Here is a 21,922-nt window from a genome sequence, read left to right on the forward strand (position 1 = left end):
GCACATCATTGCAGACATGTTACACATTATGAAATATACTGAACCAAAATGTGAACGCATGTAAAATGTTGGTCCTTGTTATTGAGCATTTCTCCTTTGCCAAGATAATATTAAGAAATTGATTAAACAGCATGATCATTACACAGGTGCACCTTGTGCTGGGTGCAATAAATGGCCACTCTAAAATGTGCAGTTTTGTCACAAAACACAATGCCACAGATGTCTCAAGTTTTGAGGCAGCGTGCAATTGGCATGCCGACTGCAGGAATGTCCGCCAGAGCTGTTGCCAGAGAACTTAATGTTAATTTCAATACCATTCTCCACCGTCTTCGATGGACACTGGCACGCTGGAGAAGTGTGCTCTTCATCAGATGAATCCCGATTTCAACTGTACCAGGCAGATGACAGACAGCATGTACGGCATTGTAGGGACGATTGGTTTGCTGATGTCAACGTTGTGACAGAGCGCCCCATGGTGATGGTGGAATTATGGTATGGGCAGGCATAAGCTATGGACAGCGAACACAATTGCACTTTATCAATGGCAATTTGAATGCACAGAGATACCGTGACGAGATCCTGAGGCCCATTGTTGTGCCATTCATCTGCCGCCATCACTTCATGTTTCAGCATGATAATGCACGGCCCCATGTTGCAAGGATCTGTACACAATTCCTGAAAGCTGAAAATGTCCCAGTTCTTCCATTGCCTAAATACTCAATAGACATGTAACCTATTGAGCATGTTTGGGATGCTCTGGATCAATGTGTACGACAGGGTGTGGGAAGCAAGTGGGACAACATTCCACCGGCCACAATCAACAGCCTGATCAACTCTATGCGAAGGAGATGTCACGCTGCATGAGGCAAATGGTGGTCACACCAGATACTGACTGGTTTTCATATCCACGCCCCTACCTTTTTTTATTAAAGATATCTGTGACCAACAGATGCATATCTGTATTCCCCGTCATGTGAAACCCATAGAGTTGGGCCTAATTCATTTATTTCAAAAGACTGATTTCCTTATATGGAAACTGAATGCATTCAACTGAAATGTGTCTTCCGCATTTAACCCAACCCCTCTGAATCAAGGAGGTGTGTGAAGGGGTGCCTTAATCGACTTCCACGTCTTCGGCGTCCGGGGAACAGTGAACTGTAACTCAGTAAAATCTTTGAAATTGTTGAATGTTGTGTTTATATTTTTGATCCGTGTGTATTGAGTCAAAAATAACAGACAGTGCAGCCTACAATTTGCAAAACAGAACTCATGCAGTCATTTCATTTTTCATTCATTTAAAAAAAAAAACAATCCTTTGCTTGTTTGAAACAGTTGCAAAGACATTGGCAACTTTGTATTGATAGTTAACTTCAGAAACATTGCTTTTGGGAAACTGGGCCCAAACCAGTTGATCACCTACACCCTATACAAAATCTTGAACCTTGAACTACCACCAAAGATGTTTAGGGATTGATTGGTATTACCTGGGGATGGAGTGGAGGTAAAGTAGCACTTTACACACCTCCTGGGCAGACAGCAGAGGAGACATCCAGGCCTGCCTGTTCCCATGGACCTCCAGCACGGCCCTGCCCACCCTGTCTCTGCTACCTGGGGGTGGAGGGGACAGTAGAGGGTGTCATGGAGAGGTTAGATAAAGAAAAGTGTGGACCAGGGGCGTATTCATAAGGGAACAACGTAGCTACATTTGTGTTTCTTATTGGACAACACTGGGTAACACTGGATGTCATGCAGAACAAACACAATACCTGGTAGACTGACGAAGCCCAGGTGAAGTAGGCCACTGATACTTCTGAAAATGGAGTCTTGGGAGGGAGGATATGGAGGAGCTCTGTGTATGGGGGAGGGGGGTAGGATTGGGGGCGCTGAGGGCTTGGTCTCTGGACTCTGGAGTTTGGTGTCAGGTCCGATGGAGGGTGCAGTAGCCTGCGTTTCAACTTTGCCAGAGGGATCTTGAACTAAAAAAAAACGACAGATACATTTGTCCAACCAGAAAGTGAATGTGTTCACGTCATTTATTGCATCTTCTCTAATAGGTATCTGATTACGTCTGTGTTTATCATTTTAATCAACTTAATCCGTGTTGTTCAAGACTGTGCTTAGACTTCTGTTCTAGCCTAACCCCAACACATCGCATCCAACCAAACAACTAATCATCACATACTGTATTTTAGTGCTGGGATAAAACAAAAGCCTGCACACAGTCTTGAACAATACTGATTAAGTTGATTAAAATGATAAACACAGAGGGAGACATCAGTGACGCATTAATAGATGTCTCACTAACCAGGATTGAAGAACAACGCTCTACTGTAAAGTCTTCCTGGTCAAGATTTGACCTTTTAGCATTGGGAGCATTTATTTGGGGGACATAGATCTCAATGGCTGTCTTTCATACAAATCTTAACCTTACGTGCTACAGTTGCACTATGTAAAGCCTTTAAACATGGCACATGCTCTCTCCCTGTAACCAAACACTGCCAGGCTGTTAAGCATGGCTTTGATTTCGAGCACTCTAATTGGCTTCTTCTAGAGCCAACAAAGGCTTGTCTGTGCTCCCTCTCCCTCACCAGTCCATTAGTCTTGAGTCCTCGGAGGGCCCTTGTGAGGGTGTAGGGAGGAAGGGTTTAATAGGGAATGGGGACAGTCCCCTGTCTTTCTTCCCTAGCCCCTGCTAGACCTCTGAGCGCCCTTATGAGTCCTCGTGTGAGGGTGTAGTGAATGGAAACAGTGCCTTCTCCTACCTCACCACCACTCTCTCTCCATAAAATGAATGTCTTGTTTACTACCATAGCTAATAGCCACTGGCCTAAGGGCCCCCTTCGACACAGCACACTCCCTTCAGCAAAAGGGGGCCGAGGTTGAGTTTAAATTAATTGGTGTACACAGAGATGGTTTCAGTGTCCCTTTGAAACATGCACTATTTATGAAGCAAGACAGTAAGCTGGATGGGGTACAACAATACTAGTCTATGTTGCAATGTTGTTGCAATACCAAAAACATCACTGTATGGTTCAGGTCAGTACAAAAGTGTGTAAAGGGAACAGTAGTCCCTCTTACCATTCTTTGCAGACTGCCGCCTCTCCAGCTTGGGGGACACCAGGCCGAAGGCATTGATTTTCTTACACTGCACCTCCTGGACACAAACGGGGGTCATCTCTGGACAGATGTCACTGTGGCTCCTGTTGTTCAGTTTGTGGACCAGAGGACTTCCTCTGGCAGTCTCGGACACAGTGGAGAGTGCCCTGGGCTTGGCCTTGTGTTTACCAATGGTTTTCACTGCCTCCGGGTTCCAAACTGGCTTGGAGTTGAAGTCACAGTCAAAGGCATCAACCACACCCTGGTGATGGCCCACCAGAGGTAACATTAGCATTGAGTCAGGTCCTGTTTGATGGGCTTTGTGGTTTGTTTGAAGTTCCTGGTTATGAGGTTCCACTTGGCAGAGTTTATGAATGACTTGATGTTCTTTAGTATGTTTTCCTGGTTTGTGAGTTATGGCAGGTTTGATAGATTTGTGTGGTATCTGATTTAGGTTTGGGGATTCCTTAGCAAAGTGCCCATGTTGGTGTGGCTCGTGACTTACAATAGGCTCCTTATAGTGGTTACAGCACTCCCAGTGATCCTGACTCAGACTTCTGGCGTGACCATTGAAGCCCGACTCCTCCCCTCCACAGGGGCCGGACTCCTCCAGAGCAGCTAGCAGTCCTACGCTCCCCCTCTCAAACTGAACTGGGTTGCGCAGTGCTGCTAGGTAAGAGTCCCTGTACCTGCACTTTAGTTCATGCCCACTAGGCTCCTGCCCTAGCCTCCTCTGGCTGCATGGTGTGCAAGGCTCCTCCGAAAACCTGAGGGTGCACACACAAGGGGTGCTGCTCCCAAGTGGTATAGGAGGAGGGGGCCTGACCGGTTTGAACAAAGGGGGAGGGTTAGAAGGTTTGGGAGTCCTACTGCATCCCGCAGGAGACTCTTTCTCCTTGGAGAACTCCACTAAATCCACATAGTCACCTTCAATCTCGCAGTACTTCCAGCTGGTGTCCCAGGTGTTGGGCGACACCCAGCCCACAGGCTTGACTAGTGGTTTGGCATGCGGTTTGGTGACAGATTTTTCATGGTCACCCTTGATTAGTTTCGAGGTACCGTCCATGAGTCGCAAGGACACAGATATCCCGTCCCTGGCAGGAAGGATCATGGTCTCCAGAGAAAGGGCGGAAGCGGTAGAGTCGGAAGAGGATGGAATCTGCAACTGCCGTGACTCAAACGGACCGTCCCGGATAACACTTGATGTAGTCATGGTCTTGTGCTTGACCAGAAACTCGGGGATTGCCACTTGCGCCCAGGGCACCTTCATCACTCCCTGGTCGGTGGAAAGCAGGCATTGGGACAGCGGGGTGCCATGGCGGCCGTCGTTCACCTCCCTCAGCCAATCAAGGGTAAAGATATAGGGGTAAGTGGTGTCGGGGATGGGGGTCTCCTCCACCTCGTGGCAGCCCTCCTCCAGGAGACTCTTGAGGACAATACGGGCTGCCTGTTCGCCAAAGGGCTCCACCTGCAGGTAGAAGTCTCCGGGGCGCAGCAGGAGAGGGTTGAGGGGGGCCAGCTGGATCACGGTCCTGTCACGGAGGCACAGGGGCCAGCCCTCACAACGGAACAGCACATCCGAGTATGCAGCCTGGGGAGAGGGAGGGAGGGATTGGAGAGGGGGTGAGTTGCATGGATTTATGTTCCCTTATGTCAGAGTTTCTCATCGTCAGCACTGCAGTAGGATGGCACTTTTTTGTTCCAGCCCAGCACCAGCTCAAATGATCTCAACCAATCATCAACTCCCTTGATAAGTTTAATCAGGTGGGTTAATGCTGGACTAGATGAAAACATACTAAATGATCCAACATTTAAATTCCTGTGGTTCCCACTAGGGGTGTTCTTCAGTTATGTATTATGTGACATGAGAAGACTATAATCCAAAACAAATCAGGCTTACTTCTACTTTAAATTGCATTTTACAGACTGGAATGCAATGAGGGAAGGATGAATAACTAAAATTAATCTTCACATGTGCACTGCTGAGCTGTGGTTATGAAAAACTGAACCCCAGATTCTGGCCTAACCCCAACTTTTCTTCAGCCTCAAACAAATACAAATGGAATCCTAGACTGTGTTTTCTCTTTTCTATTAAACACTTTGAGGAGAAACAATCAAATGTGATCCTTTGCTGAGCGATGTCAGCTCAGTTGCATGTCTGGCTAGGATCCACAGAAAATTCATAAAGCATAAACAATAGCTTGGATGTATCCCGCGACAGACAAGTAAACCTTTTGTAGATGTCTTTTGTTTCAATACAGTTAGAACCACAATGTGAACCCCTGCGGTTTTACTGTTACTGAACTCAAGTTGCTCCGTCTATTCTGTGTGTGCGTGTGTGTGTGCGCATGCTTGAGTGCTTCTGTGTACTCACACACGCCGCCTGCTGCACACTCTCCAAGAGGTGTTTGGACGGGATGAGGAAGTCCAGCAAGCAGTGCAGTGCGTCACCGTGGAAGCGCTCCTCGATGGTCCTAAACAGCTGACTGAGGACAGTGGGCGCTGTGACCTCAAAGGGTGGGAACAGAGCCGACAGGGCACTCTGGATGGACGAGTCCAGGGATTCTGGGTTCTGAGGGACGGGGCAGAGTAGATGTTTTTTGTTTCAAGTCACCTCCCACATCAACAAACATGTTCACACAAGTCCCTTTTTATTTCATTTCACTTTCATATAAGATAAGAGAACAAAGAGTGAATGATAATGTCATTGTACCCTGACCCTTTTTTTCATTGCAGAAATTGGAATGCAAGTATGTTTGCCAGAGTGCAAATCCCCAAGTGTGTGTGTGTGAGTAGCTTCAGAGGTCCGTGTCAATTTTCACTTCCACTGGTGTTGACAGCACCACTTTGTTTGAAGAAAGTAGACATAACCGCAGAACTTCCAAAAATATCAACACACGGTAAATGTCAAGCCACAGGACAGCTATTTATCTTGGCCTTTACCCCTATACTGGGCCCTTTGGAATGACTCTAAGCAAATCACTTTAGCATCTGCAACCAACAAATGTTGAACTTTGAAGTACTGTACGTTAGTGGAGGTTCCTCAGAGGAGGAAAGGGAGGACCGATTTTATATATTTTTTTCAAAAAATATATACAAATGTATCCTTTTAGATAAAACTATACTAAATATATTCACGTCACCAAATACCTGATTAAAACACATTGTTTTGCAATGAAGGTCTACAGTAGTCTCAACAACACACACTAGGCAAGCACCATGGTGTAGCCGGAGGACAGCTATTTTCTGTCCTCCTCTGGCTACATTGACTTCAATACAAAACCTATGATGCTCGTGCTCCTCACCCCCTCAATTATGACAACTTCCGGAGGATGTCCTCCAACCAATCAAAGCTTTTGCAGTAGGAACTAACTTGTTGTCCATCCAATCAAAGGATCAGAGAAGGAACCTAATACTACGCATGTGTGATTTAGAAGTGTGGTGCGTTGGATAGATTGATATTGAGATAGTGAATAGTACAGTGAATTGTTGTTGTTGAAGAACCCTTTTCATTCTCTGGAGTACACAGAAAGAGATGCCCACATCAGATTCAAGCTTCTGGAAAAAAGCTGCATTGATCATTTAATGGACAAAGGTCTGCGTAATTCCATCTGTGCAACACAACGAAAAGGTAAGAAACGGGTGTTGTCTTATCGACGCTACTGCATTTTTGGGCAAGCAAGAGTTGTCTTTTAGGGGGCACGATGAGAGGGAAAGTTCCGCTAACCAGGGCAACTACAAGGAGCTTGCAGAGTTGCATATTATGATGCTTTAATTACTGAGCATATAGACCTTTCTACTGTCTTCTCTGGGATGTCAAAGTCAATTCAGAATGACTTGATAGCTTCCATCGCATCATCCATTAAAAGGGAGATAAAAAGAGGTTGACGCAGTGCCTTTTCTCACACGGCAAATGGAGAAACCACAGACATCAGCAGTCACTAGCAGTGGTCAGTTATCATCAGGTATGTGGACGATCGGGTCTTTATTCAGGAACGTTTTTTTGGTGGGGCTACTTTGATGTGTCAAGTGGGCGAGATGTGCAGTCTGTGTTTGATTTAGTGAAATCTGAGATGTCAGAGTTTAAGTTCATGGAGAAACCTGTTGCCCAAACCTATGAAGGCGCTTCTGTAATGGCTCCTGACTTAAATGGCCACCTTTGTGCATTGCCATGCATTCTCAAAGATAAGGTTTTCCTTGTGACACTTGGAGGCTTCACCACTTTTTTGGGGGGGGGGGAGTCGACCAAGAGGGTGATGTTGCTTGAACAGGCTGGATGTGCATGCTTGACGAAAAATGCACAAACGCATTGGAGTTTCACTTCTAGAATTGTCAACCCTGTTGCGAATAATTGTGAGCAATGGAAGGACGCCGTCACCCTATTATAGAGCACCCTACCATGGATGATGATACTGTGTCATGTGCAGATGAGTTCAAGGCAAAGCTGGAAGATATTTGTATTTTCACTTTTGATTAAATATTTTTTCAGCGACATATATGAGAAGGCAGCAAGCATGACAGAGGTTCCAGAGATCATGAACAGAAGAAAAGCATCGGCAGGTACACCTAAAATGTACTGCATGACTCAATTCACGATAACATCAAGTCTCAGATAGCACAGAGGTACAAAAGCTTGGACACCACGCGATTCCTGTAGTTGTTAGATGGTAGTATTAGATTAATTCAAGAGAGAGTTCCCAGATGACGCTTTGACAAGCCTATCGCAGACCTTTTGACATTTTTTTTCATGTCTGAAAACAGAGCAGCACGTGTTTTATGGTGATGGGGAGATTCAGGCCCCTGGTCCTCTGCCCTCCTGGCCTACCCAAGGCCCTCTGAAGAACTGAAGCACCTGGTCCTCTGCCCTCCTGGCCTACCCAAGGCCCTCTGAAGAACTGAAGCACCTGGTCCTCTGCCCTCCTGGCCTACCTAAGGCCCTCTGAAGAACTGAAGCCCCTGGTCCTCTGCCCTCCTGGCCTACCCAAGTCCCTCTGAAGTACTGAAGCCCCTGGTCCTCTGCCCTCCTACATGTGTAACTCAATGCATCTGCTATTTGTATTTGACCGCTCTACTCCCAGTGTCAATTCTCTCCTGACATGAACTTAAGCCATGTCACATGTGCCCTCTCATCCACTGGCTCTACATGGTGCATGTATAGTCAATCACATACACATACACAAACACAAACACAATCACATTATTACACATCAAGTTAATTTTACTTCTTGCTTGGACTAAGTCATTCTTAGATATTTTGTCTAACTGTGTTGTGTCATTGTTTTTTTTAATCTTCCCAGTCAAATCCTGTCCGCTCATCCATGATGAGCCTGTCCAGCACTGAAGACAAGCCTCTGAACACCCCAACCCCTGTCCAGCACTGAAGACAAGCCTCTGAACACCCCAACCCCTGTCCTGCGCTGAAGACAAGCCTCTGAACACCCCAACCCCTGTCCAGCACTGAAGACAAGCCTCTGAACACCCCAACCCCTGTCCTGCGCTGAAGACAAGCCTCTGAACACCCCAACCCCTGTCCAGCACTGAAGACAAGCCTCTGAACACCCCAACCCCTGTCCTGCGCTGAAGTCAAGCCTCTGAACACCCCAACCCCTGTCCTGCGCTGAAGACAAGCCTCTGAACACCCCAACCCCTGTCCTGCGCTGAAGTCAAGCCTCTGAACACCCCAACCCCTGTCCAGCACTGAAGACAAGCCTCTGAACACCCCAACCCCTGTCCTGCGCTGAAGACAAGCCTCTGAACACCCCAACCCCTGTCCAGCACTGAAGACAAGCCTCTGAACACCCCAACCCCTGTCCTGCGCTGAAGTCAAGCCTCTGAACACCTCAACTCATGTCTCATACGTCCTTTAATCACTGCGTAAGTAGCCCTCTCATGTTTGGATAAATACCATAGTCGACCAGTAACTTGAAAAGATCTTGAAAGATGGGACAATCTCAACTTTTTTCACAAATATTTTTTCTTATTAATAATAACAACATTTGAAGTATAAACTGTATTTTGATAGACAAAAGTATCAGCTATTAAACCATGTAAAGGATCAACGTCCAAATGTTTTAGTTTTTTTCCATAAAACGCAACTAAATGGATTCATGTCCAATCCGTCAGACACAATAAAAGGGATTCAATTCTTAAATCTATTGTCCAACAAGTGTAAAGGCCTTGATTGTTTGATTCTAACATGGGATTCTTCAAATATATAATAACAATATCCAAACTTTTTGGGGTTTTATTTTATAGCGTTATATTATGCTCCAGGGCTAATTCCGTTAGCATTTTGCCATGTTTTTCTAGATTCGGAACATGAAACAACATTTATAAAGCAAAGATTATCCCTTTGACCAGCACAGCAAATACCTCAATAGTTTAAGGATATATAATGTTGCAGAACAGTGATTAAAATATATATTTTTTGAATATTTACAAGTAAATCGATCTTATGGGGGTTAGCCATCAATGACGGAGTTGACATGCCACTGATGGAGTTGACAACAAATACTCAAAACAGACATATTTTTGTCTCTAAAAAGAAAAGTTCAATACTAACATTTGTAAAATAGAGAAAATTATTCATAATAGTAATAAATATATACATAAATAATCATTCTATCAGATCTTTCAGCACCCTGACGGAGTTGACGTTAGACAAAAATCTGACGGAGTTGATGTTTTATGGAGCTACAAAGTAGCAATTTAGTTTTTCCCTCAGTTGCTTTATGACTCTAAAGCCTATTTTAAAAGAAACCTATTTGAACCAAAATGAACATCCTTTCTTAATCTATCAGGGAGATGGAGTTGACCATTTATGATTGTGACCATGGTGATTTCAATATTGTTTGTTTAAATCTATCAAAAGTAGAGAAATTTACAGACCATGAGTGGTCTTGTTGCACTACATGTAATGAGGACATGAAGAAGGGGTCACTATGGTATAGCTGCCCCTGCTCATTCCTGATCAATTCAGGATTTTAGACAAATCTGACGGAGTTTACCAATTTTTTTTTTAGGAGTCACAGTTTTGAGATAAATATTATTTAAAGTTAGAGTCTACCATCCTCCTAATTTTTACAAGTCACCAGCCTCCACTGCTGCGCAGTAAACAGTACAGGTTTAATTTTGGGGGCTTTGTAGCCTTTAGTTTTGTCTTCATGTTCGTCATAGACATCCACATCATACAAAAGTGATTTGAATGCTGAAAAGGAGGAACAATGTACCCAAAATCAAAACATTCCTCTGAAATGTAAACATTTCAGTCTATATCTTCGTTCTTAGTTCAAGAGGGAAATAAAAAACAGACATTTGGAAAGATAAAGGTTTCTGTTTGAGTAGTGAAATAAACTCATCAGAAAGCCTTTGCCATGCTCTGGATATGATTTGAGCTCTGTCCTCTGTGAGTGTTTCATGTCCTTCCAAGATACACCTCATTTGAGTTGGTATACTTCAAGCTGGGGAAGGGTGAGGTTCTGATCAGATTCAAGCGGACAAGTATGAGCGAGAGAAAGAAGAAATGCACGGTCTCCATCAGAGGTCCCTGTCGAAAGAAGGCTGTATAAAAGGACACCATTGTGCGCTTAAGTCATGCATGATGGCAGTGTTTACAACATATATGCTAGGCTACACATGTCTGTTTCAGATAGTCATGGCAATAAGAACTAAAAACAAGGCCACATCTGTGATTATGCCCCGGTTTCTGCTACTTTCGACCAGCTGTGGAGAATAGTGGAAACAAAACACACAGAAACAATTTGGGAAAAGGTTGAAAAGGATGTTACACGCAAAATCAAAAGTCCAACGGGTCGTTCCAAGAAATGAGTGCCCTCTGCATCCCTTTGACATTTTATGTAGAAATTGTGCACCAATTTTACATTTTAAAAGCCTGTTATATTCAATGAAGTGCCGTTTAATATAGACCACATGGAGTATTCAATATATTTTTTCTATGAATAAAGACTTGCTAATGTGCATTTCGACATGTCCATCCATGCACCCTCTGTGACTTACAGCAAGATTTAAGCCCACTTCACCCCAACATTTATCCACGTTTTCCCCATGTTAAAGCCCTAGTTATAATGGTGCCTTGACAAAGGCATTTGCTGAAGATCCTTATTTATTTAATGCGATTAGTGATTCAAGGTCAAGCCTACTACGTAAACTGATCTCTCATGTTAATTTGTTGGAGGAGTAGTTTCACCATATGTTTTACCATATGTTTTACAAAATAAACATTTGAGAGTCAAATCATAGTGTAAAAGCAACTTTTTGGTTGTTTTGTGGTGGACAACTGAGTGGTTGAAGTTTAAAACGAAAACTCCTCACGAATAGGTCCTCACGAATAGACAGTCTAGAAATGTTTTAAAAATCCTTTGCGAACATTTGTAAAACATTGCATTCAATTGCCCTAACCTGTTGTACCCAATGTTTATAAACAAAGTATATGTAAACAAACAGCACATAGCCTCAAAACATTTAAAAACAATCACTGTGATATCATGGATGATCAGTCCTTGCATCCATAGCGTTGTCTATGAACGTGAGAGTGGTAACATTTATCCAGACCCATCCCTCAGCTTTTTATCGAAACAGGGGCGGGGACACACCATTCTGTGTTTTTCTCTTTTTCACACTACACTGAACAAAAATATAAACGCAACATGCAACAATTTCAAAGATTTTACTGAGTCACAGTTCAAATAAAGAAATCCGTCAATTGGGAAAAAATCATTAGGTTCTAATCAATGGATTTCACATGACTGGGAATACAGATATGCATCTGTTGGTCATGATGAATGGTACGACTGTGGGCCTCGGGATCTCGTCGCGTGTTCAAATTGCCATCGATAAAATGCAATTGTGTTTCTTGTCCGTAGTTTATGCCTACCCATACCATAACCCCACCGCCACCATGGAACGCTCCGTTGACACAACGTTGACATCAGCAAACCACTCGCTCCTACCACGCCATACACGTGGTCCGCGGTCGTGAAGCCAGTTGGACGCACTGCCAAAAGCCCTGGTGGACATACCTGCAGTCAGCATGCCAATTGCACTCTCGTGAAACATGGGATCAACACTTCACATGTTGCGTTTATATTTTTGTTCAGTATATTTCTATTATCTTTTAAGACTTTTTCTAAGACCCTTTTTCCATCTGTTTATCCATAAATCAAAGCCTTTACTTGTGCCAGATGTTTTAGAACGTCAGTGGTTGAAAGTTAGCTTTCATTTGACACCCAATTTGATATGCTACTATGAACTTCAACCTCATAAAACACACTCTTTTCACGCCATTTCGCCCCGGTGGGTGGTGCTATACGTCACTGTGCGCATGGGTGCAAGGGCACCTAGCTAAAATGGCAAACACACCAAAAAAAACTGACAAGGTCTATTTTAATCCAGACAGGCTAAACTCATTGGACATTTCGGCTCCAACCTTCACTCACTCCACCTCATGGGTGGCTTGGCTGGTGATATATTCTGGTGAGTGGGACCCACTTGAGATACAGTAAACATACACTAAATGACCAAGAGTATGTTGAACATCTCATTCCAAAATTATGGGCATTAATATGGAGTTGGTCGCCCCTTTCCTGCTATAACAGCCTCCACTCTTCTGGGAAGGCTTTCCACTTGATGTTGGAACATTGCTGAGGGGACTTGATTCCATTCAGCCACAGGAGCATTAGTGAGCTAGGACACTGATGTAGGGCGATTAGGCCTGGCTCGCTGTCGGCGTTCCAATTCATCCCAAAGGTGTTCAATGGGGTTGAGGTCAGGGCTTTGTGCAGGTCACTCAAGTTCTTCTACACCAATCGACAAACCATTTTTGTATGGCCCTCATTTTGTGCATGGGGGCATTGTCATGCTGAAACAGGAAACGGCCTCCCCAAACTGTTGCCACAAAGTTGGAAGCACAAAATCGTCTAGAATGTCATTGTATGCTGTAGCGTTAAGACGTCCCTTCACTGGAACTAAGGGGCCTGGCCCGAACCATGGAAAATAGCCCCAGACCATTATTCCTCCCCCAAACTTTACATATTTATTTATTTTTACCTACCTATTTAACTAGGCGAGTCAATTAAGAACAAATTCTTATTTGCGGTGATGGTCTACCCCGGCCAAACTCTAACCCGGACAACGCTGGGCCAATTGTGCGCCACCCTATGGGACTCCCAATCACAGCTAGTTGTGATACAGCCTGTAATCAAACCAGGGTCTGTAGTGATGCCTCTAGCACTGAGATGCGGTGCCTTAGACCGCTGCGCCACTCGGGAACCTAGTTGGCACTATGCATCTGGGCAAGTAGCGTTCTCCTGGCATCCGCCAAACCCAGATTGGTCCGTTGGACTGCCAGATGGTGAAGCGTGATTCATCACTCCAGAGAACGCGTTTCCACTGCTTCAGAGTCCAATGGCGGCGAGCTTCACACCACTCCAGCTGACGTTTGGCATTGCGCATGGTAATCTTAGGCTTGTGTGCGGCTGCTCGACCATGGAAACCCATTTCATGAAGCTCGCGACGAACAATTATTGTGCTGACGTTGCTTCCAGAGGCAGTTTGGAACTCCGTAGTGAGTGTTACAACCGAGGACAGATGATTTTTATGTGCTATGCGCTTCAGTACTCTGCGGTCCTGTTCTGTGAGCTTGTGTGGCCTACCACTGCACATTATGCTGTTGTTGCTCCTAGACGTTTCCACTTCACAACAACAGCACTTACAGTTGACCTGGGGAGGCTCTGGTAGGGCAGACATTTGATGTACTGACTTGTTGGAAAGGTGGCATGCCACGTTGAAAGTCACTGAACTCTTCAGTAAGATCATTCTACTGCCAATGTTTGTCTATGGAGATTTAATGGCAGTGTGCTCAATTGTATAACACCTGGTAGCAACGGGTGTGGCTGAAATAGCAGAATCCGCCAATTTGAACGGGTGTCCACATACTTTTGTGTATATATAGTGTAGCTCCGCAGCTGGACCTAGTTCAGACTGCCCCTAAGCCAAGTGGAGTGAGGATGAGGTGGTGTTATGAGTTATTTTGTATCCTGTCAACTTTGACAAACTGCCAGCGCCACATGCTAAAGAGGCCGGGGCCATTTACATACACTTCCCAGGGAAAACATGTTGTGTTTGTTGGCAGATGGGTCAGGTATTTTCATAAAGGAGCCATCTCTCTGATGGGGCTCTGATAGCAGCCTATTTGGCCTCAGACTACACGCTAACCATTGAATTAGACCAGCTTTGGACCAGGCTTTGAGCAGCTTTACATTTTCGTCATTTAGCAGACACTCTTATCCAGAGCGACATACATGAGCAATTAGGGTTAAGTGCCTTGCTGAAGGGTACATTGACCGATTATTTTTTGTTACCTAGGTGCCTCAGGGATTCAAACCAGCGACCTGTCGGTTACTGGCCTAACGCTCTTAACTGCTATGCTACCTGCACTCTAAAATCAAATGAGTTGTGATTAAATGGAATGTGATGGTATGAGCAACTCGGTAACAATAGCAAATCACCTAAAATTGGAAACCAGAATGCAAACCCTACTGCCCACAATAACCCCATACTTTTGTGTAGGGGGAGGTGAGGATACATTTTTTGTTGCTTTGTTTTAGGCTGTGTTTCTGTATAAGCACATTGTGACAACTGCTGATGTAAAAATGGCTTTATAAATACATTTGATTGATTAGTTGATTGATTGATTGATTAATAGTGTAACTTGTACCGTATACCTCACACATCAAGTGTCAGCAAGTAGAGCTACTTTCCACCACCGCACAACATAAATGGGCTCTATATACTGTAGGGCAAGATACTTGTTTTAGTGAAGACATGTATAATAAATGTGCAGTACATTTATAAAAAAACTAATATTTTTAAAACTGCCTTAAGGTATAAGAAGGCCTGTATTTCCAGCTTCCAACGTGCAACAACCCCTTTCCCTGTTTTCAGCATCTCATCCCCTCCTCCTTTCTTCAGGAGAGCGTTACTCCTGTTGGTTGGTGGGACAGTAATGTCTTTGTCTGAGACCCTCTTGTAAACCTCGGCTCAGGGCTTTGGCAAAGGGGCACACAATTGAACCAAGCCATTTGAAATCCTTTAATGCTGAACGGACCTAATAAAAAAGTCCCCCAACAAGACAAGACCCCCTGCATGTTTCCACCCATTCATCTATCTATCTATCTTGTTTTGCGAAGTCTTGTGTGGTGCCTACAATTGGATTTGGCAGGGCCTATATAATACTAGTTTTAACAGGCCTGTAAGACTCTCAGGCTGTGTTAGGGAAATTAAGAGGCCACATAGAGGACATCCGTTAACGGGTGTCTGATGTTTTGTTTGTCCTTGTCCTCGGAAGGGCCAGCATTAAAAAGGTCCCTGTGGGTGTGCTGGGATTCCAACTCAAAAACAAATGATTTGAATCTTGAGTTACAGATGAAAAAAATTATATAGGCCTTTACTGTACTGTAAACATTAGTCATGCAGAAAATATGTGAGTATTGTGCCATGGCTATGAGGACCATGGGCTTAGAGTAATTAAATGGCACCATAAACCATGATGATTGCTTTGTATGACAATCTAATCAAATCATATTTTATTTATGACATGCTTCGTAAACAGCAGTGGTGACTAACAGTGAAATACTTACTTACTAGCTCTCTGCTTACTTACTATGCTTACTTCCTCTGGTAATTGAAATCAGTTTATTCCATCTTAAATTTGATTGGTTACTTAAGTTTAAAAATACCTAAAGTTGGATTAGGAAAGTTGTTTGAAATGTTTGGATCAAGTTTACAGGTACCTAATTAGATAATGTTTAGTCATGTTGGGCGAGTTGGAACCGGTGTATTTTCTGAATCATACGTGTCAAATAAATTGACTTTTTGGATATAAAACGATATATTCGAATTTATCGAACAAAAGGACAATTTGTGATGTTTAATGGACATATTGTAGTGCCAACAGAAGAAGATCTTCAAAGGTAAGGCATGAATTATATGTTATTTCGAACTTTTGTGTTGTGCCTGGCGGGTTGAAATATGATTTTCATGTGTATGTTTGATGGGGTGCTGTCCTCAGATAATAGCATGGTTTGCTTTCACCGTAAAGCCTTTTTGAAATCTGACACTGTGGCTGGATTAACAAGAAGTTCATCTTTAAACCCATGTATAACACTTGTATGATTTATTAATTATTATTATGAGTATTTCTGTTTTTGAATTTGGCGTGCTACTATTTCACTGGGTGTTGTCAAATCAATCCCGTTAACGGGATTGGCACGCGAAGGGATCACTAAGAAGTTAAACTCATTTTTCAACCACTCCACAAATGTTTTTGTTAACAAACTATAGCTTTGGCAAGTCGGTTAGGACATCTACTTTGTGCATGACACAAGTCATTTTTTCCAACAATTGTTTACAGACATATTATTTCACTTATAACTCACTGTATCATAATTCCAGTGGGTCAGATAATGTACATACACTAAGTTGACTGTGCTTTTAAACAGCTTGGAAAATTCCAGAAAATTATGTAATGGCTTTGGAAGCTTCTGATAAGCTAATTGAGATCATTTGAGTCAATTGGAGGTATACCTGTGGATGAAAAGGGGGAGGCTTGCAAGCCAAAGAACACCATCCCAACCGTGAAGCACGGGGGTGGCAGCATCATTTTGTGGGAGTGCTTTGCATGCAGGAGGGACTGGTGTACTTCACAAAATAGATGGCATAATGAGGTACGAAAATGATGTGGATATATTGAAGCAACATCTCAAGACATCAGCCAGGAAGTTAAAGCTTGGTTGCAAATGGGTCTTCCAAAAGGACAATGACCCCAAGCATACTTCCAAAGTTGTAGAAATCTGTGGAAAGAACTGAAAACTGCTGTTCACAAATGCTCTCCATCCAACCTCACTGAGCTCGAGCTGTTTTGCAAGGAGGAATGGGAAAAAATGTCAGTCTCTCGATGTGCAAAACTGATAGAGACATACCCCAAGCGACTTACAGCTGTAATCGCAGCAAAAGGTGGCGCTACAAAGTATTAACTTAAGGGGGCTGAATAATTTTGCACGCCCAATTTTTCAGTTTTTGATTTGTTAAAAAAGTTTGAAATAGCCAATAAATGTCGTTCCACTTCATGATTGTGTCCCACTTGTTGTTGATTCTTCACAAAAAAATACAGTTTTATATCTTTATGTTTGAAGCCTGAAATGTGGCAAAAGGTCGCAAAGTTCAAGGGGGCCGAATACTTTCGCAAGGCACTGTATTCTTAAAATAAAGTGGTGATCCTAACTGACCTAAGACAGGGAATGTTTACTAGGATTAAATGTCAGGAATTGTGAAAAACTGAGTTTAAATGTATTTGGCTAAGGTGTATGTAAACTTCCAACTTCAACTGTACATGGGGTACGAGGTAATTGAGGTAGATATTGAGGTAGATATTTACATATAGGTATGGACAAAGTGACTTCGCAACAGGATAGATAATAAACAGTACCAGCAGTAACAAAGAGTTCAATGCCGATAGTCCGGGTAGCTACTGGTTAACAACTGAACACAATTTCAACAATTTTACTGAGTTACAGTTCAAATAAGTAAATCAGTCAATTAGGCTGTATCACATCCAGCCGTGATTGGGAGTCCCATAGGGTGGCGCACAATTGGCCCAGCGTCATCCTAGTTTGGCCGGGGTAGGCCATTGTAAATACTAATTTGTTCTTAACTGACTTGTCTAGTAAAATAAAGGTTAAATTAAAAAAATAAAAAACAAAAAAATTATAATTAGGCCCTAATCTATGGATTTCACATGACTGGGAAGGGGCACAGACTTGTGAGCCAGACCCACACATTAGTTTTTCCCTACAGAAGGGCTTTATTACAGACATAAATATTCCTCAGCACAGGTTCCTTAGCTTAGTGATGAGCTTGGAGTGCAATATAGTCTTGTACGGTGAGTTGTAGTCAATGAAAAGCATTCTCACGTAGGCGTTCCTTTTTTCCAAATGGGAAAGGGCAGTGTGGAGTGCAATAAAGATGGCATCATCTGTGGCTCTGTTGGGGCAGTAAGCAAATTAGAGTGGGTCCAGGGTGTCTGGGAGGATGGTGTTGATGTGAGCCATCTGTGATCACACAGTCGTTCGGAACAGCTGGAGCTCTTATGCATGGTTCAGTGCTGCTAGCCTCGAAGTGAAGATAGAAGGTATTTAGCTCATCTGGTAGGCTCACGTCACTGGACTGCTCGCGGTTGGGTTTCTCGTTGTAATCCATGATAGTTTGCAATCCTACGAGCGTCAGAGCCGGTGTAGTAGGATTCGATCTTGGTCCTGTATTGATGCTTTACATGTTTAATGGTTCGTCGGAGGGCGTAGCACAATTTTTTATAATCATCAGTGTGGATGTTGCCTGTAATCCATGTCTTCTGGTTGGGATATATACGTATGGTCACTGTATGGTCACTGAATCCAGGAACTTATTCCAGTCTGTGCTAGCAAAACAGTCCTGTAGCTAGCATCTGCTTCATTGGACCACTTCTGTATTGAGTGCATCACTGGTACTTCCTGTTAGAGTTTCTGCTTGAAAGTAGGAATCAGGAGGGTATAGTTATGGTTATATTTGCCAAATTGAGTGTGAGGGAGAGCTTTGTATTATGTGTCTCTGTTTGTGGAATAAATGTATGTAGAGTTTTTTTGCCTCCAGTTGCACAGGTGACATGCTGGTAGAAATTATGTAAAACGGATTTGATTTCCTGCATTAAAGTCACCGGCCACTAGGAGCGCCACCTCTGGGTGAGCATTCCCTGTTATATTTTGGCCAAAAGCAGCAGTGGTTATGATTTAAATGCAGAATCCTGAATAGTGGAAATGGCATGCTTCCTTTCTCCTGTCCTTGAATTTAGTGTCATGCTATGGTACAGTAGGTGCAAGTAATATAACGTTCAGCCTGGCTTTCATCTATTCAATCATGTATGTTTTATGTTTGCATGGAAGAAAGTAAGGATAAAAAAAACTTTCCAAGTGAGCTCCTTACATCTCAACACCATCACCAATGCCCGACATAGATGCACACCTGTGGAACTGGGTCAAATGGAACGCAGGGTTGCCAGGAAGTGGGGCAGGATTTGCACTGGGCTCACCACAGGTTTGGCATGCAAACAATCAACCCTCACCCTCAAATGGGGCAATTTGGCCCAAAGAAAAAGTCCCTAGTGTGAGAGCAACAGCTGGCAGCTTTTAAGATGTTTAACAATTTTTTTCTGGCACTTTTCTTACAGCTGAACTCTGATGACCCACTTAGCATGACAAAACAATAACATTTCCTCATCTTCCGAGTATTCCCAGAGCTTGCTTTTTGGGAAAAACATCAGTAAAATGACTTGTTTGTTTTTGGGGAGTATTGGCTCCCTGAGTACCGTTCACCAGGTTCAGTAGGCCAATGCAGTGGACGCAGCTCCAATAGGGGTGGTCCCATTTACCCTAGGCACTCCAGATATCACAGTGAATGATTTACCGTGTGTAAATGTTGTTGTGAAGACACTGGGGTGTAGTGTGTGTGTGTGTTTGTGTGAGCGAATGTCTAAGTACTTTGTGACATCTGCTGATGTAAAAAGGGCTTTATAAATACATGTTATTTCATTTTATTTGAATGGCACTGACAGTTGCTGTGTTTTTTCTCACTCTCTGCTCATGCCAAGTTCTCTCTGAGGCCAAAAAGTTCCTAGAGCAACAGTTCCTAACAGTGGGTGAGCTATGGAGTTGCTCCAACAGCTGGAGTATTGCAAGACATGGAGCACAAGAAACATAGGGATCCATAACACCATGCTAACTTATGACTGATGTAGTGGAGCGTGTTCAGAGTTCCTTGGTGTCCACATCACCAACAAACTTTCATGGTCCAAACACACCAAGAGAGTCGTGAACAGGGCACGAAAACACCTTTTCCCCCTCAGGAGACTGAAAATATTTGGCATGGGTCCTCAGATCCCCAAGATATAAGACTGCTGAACAGCTAATCAAATGACTACCTGGAATATTTGCATTGACCCCCCCCTTTTTTTAAACTGCCTCTACTCCCTGTTTATTAACTATGCATAGTCACTTTACTCCTACCTACATGTACAAATTACCTCGACTAACCTGTACCCCCGCACATTGACTCTGTATCGGTACCCTGTGTATATCTTTGCTAGGTAAAGCCCTACCTTATCTCAGCTCATTGGTCACCATAGCAACACCCACCCGTAGCACGCACCCCAGCAGGTATATTTCACTGGTCATCCCCAAAGCCAACACTTCCTTTGGCCGCCTTTCCTTCCAGTTCTCTGCTGCCAATGACTGGAACTAATTGCAAAAATCACTGAAGCTAGTCTTACATGTATATGTATATCTCCCTCTAACTTTAAGCATCAGCTGTCAGAGCAGCTTACCGATCACTGTACCTCTACACAGCCAATCTGTAATAGCACACCCAACTACCTCATCCCCATATTGTTATTGATCTTCTTGCACTTTTGCACCCCAGTATCTCTACTGCACACCATCATCTGCACATCTATCACCCCAGTGTCTTGTTATTTTATAGTGTTACTTTTTATTTAAAAAATTACGTTTGCTTATTTAGTAAATATTTTCTTAACTCTATTTCTTGATCTGCATTGTTGGTTAAGAGCTTGTACGTAAGCATTTCACGGTAAGGTCTACACCGGTTATATTCGGCGCATGTGACAAATAAAAATATATTTGATTTGATCATCTCTGAAAGTATTAGGCACGGGACAATAGTTATATCACAATGTTTTTTCTATGGCAAAAAATGTAAACACGAAGCAGACCAGAGTCCTTTAAAAACCTAGATGTAAAATATTGTCTGCTGTAGCTTGGAAAAATAAATAAATGTGACTCTGGATGACAACATAATGATGTTTGTTTCCATTAGGGCTGTTTTCTTAAAGAAGTTAAATCAGCTTCGTGTTTTGTTTCCTTACCACAATACTAACGACTATCGCAATACTGGTATCGTCCTGACCCTATAAAGTATACTACTAAGTTGCATGGAGTCTCCTCCTGAATGTTTTTTTTTTCTGTTTATAACTTCTTACATTTTCATAAATTGAGGTCAAATTCTAATTTGGATGAGCTATCACTTTAACCTAAAGTAAGGAGAAGACCCACCATTGCAAAAACCACAGTATGCTTAGAAGACAACAATGACCTACAATCATTCTCTTCCTGAAAAGACAGACTGCTATAACACCTTTGATGCTCAGTCTAGGCAGGAAATCACTTCGTTACACTCTCACTTGGTCCCTGGAAGGACTTCACACGAGAAACTCACTCTTAGAAAAGTTATTGCCACATACTAATACTTTCTCTGAATAGATGCCAGTAAATCTAGATCACAACGGTCTAGACTTCCTCTGGCCTGACCCACATTGAACTAGAGACAGTAAACCCGATTCAGAGGGGATGGGTTAAATGCAGAAGACACATTTCAGTTGAATGCATTCAGTTTTACAACTGACTAGGTAACCCCCTTTCCCTTAATACACTGTACCAGTGGTGGAGTATTAATCAAATCACATCAAATGGTATTGGTCACATACACATATTTAGCAGATGTTATTACGGGTGTAGCTAAATGCTTGTGTTCCTAACTCCAACAGTGCATTAGTATCTAATCCATACACACAAATCTAAAAGTAAAAGAATGGAATGAAGAAATGTATATATGCTGTAAATATTAGGACGAGCAATGTCGCAGTGGCATTGACCAAAATACAGTAGAATACAGTATATACATCTGGAATATAACATGGTCTATCGAG

General features: G+C 43.1%; 1 protein-coding gene across 1 annotated transcript in view; it reads right to left on the reverse strand.

Moving 5' to 3' along the window:
* Positions 1–21,922, reverse strand: part of LOC139370753 (pleckstrin homology domain-containing family G member 4B-like) — a 58,201-nt gene that overhangs the window by 28,901 nt on the left and 7,378 nt on the right. The window contains exons 2-5 of the mRNA XM_071110440.1: positions 5,471–5,668; positions 3,079–4,687; positions 1,767–1,976; positions 1,485–1,608 (exon numbers count right to left, since the gene is read on the reverse strand). Coding sequence (XP_070966541.1) covers positions 1,485–1,608; positions 1,767–1,976; positions 3,079–4,687; positions 5,471–5,668 — 2,141 coding nt within the window. The remainder of the gene's footprint in view (positions 1–1,484; positions 1,609–1,766; positions 1,977–3,078; positions 4,688–5,470; positions 5,669–21,922) is intronic.

This window comes from Oncorhynchus clarkii, chromosome 17, assembly GCF_045791955.1.
Source record: "Oncorhynchus clarkii lewisi isolate Uvic-CL-2024 chromosome 17, UVic_Ocla_1.0, whole genome shotgun sequence".
NCBI lineage: Eukaryota > Metazoa > Chordata > Actinopteri > Salmoniformes > Salmonidae > Oncorhynchus > Oncorhynchus clarkii.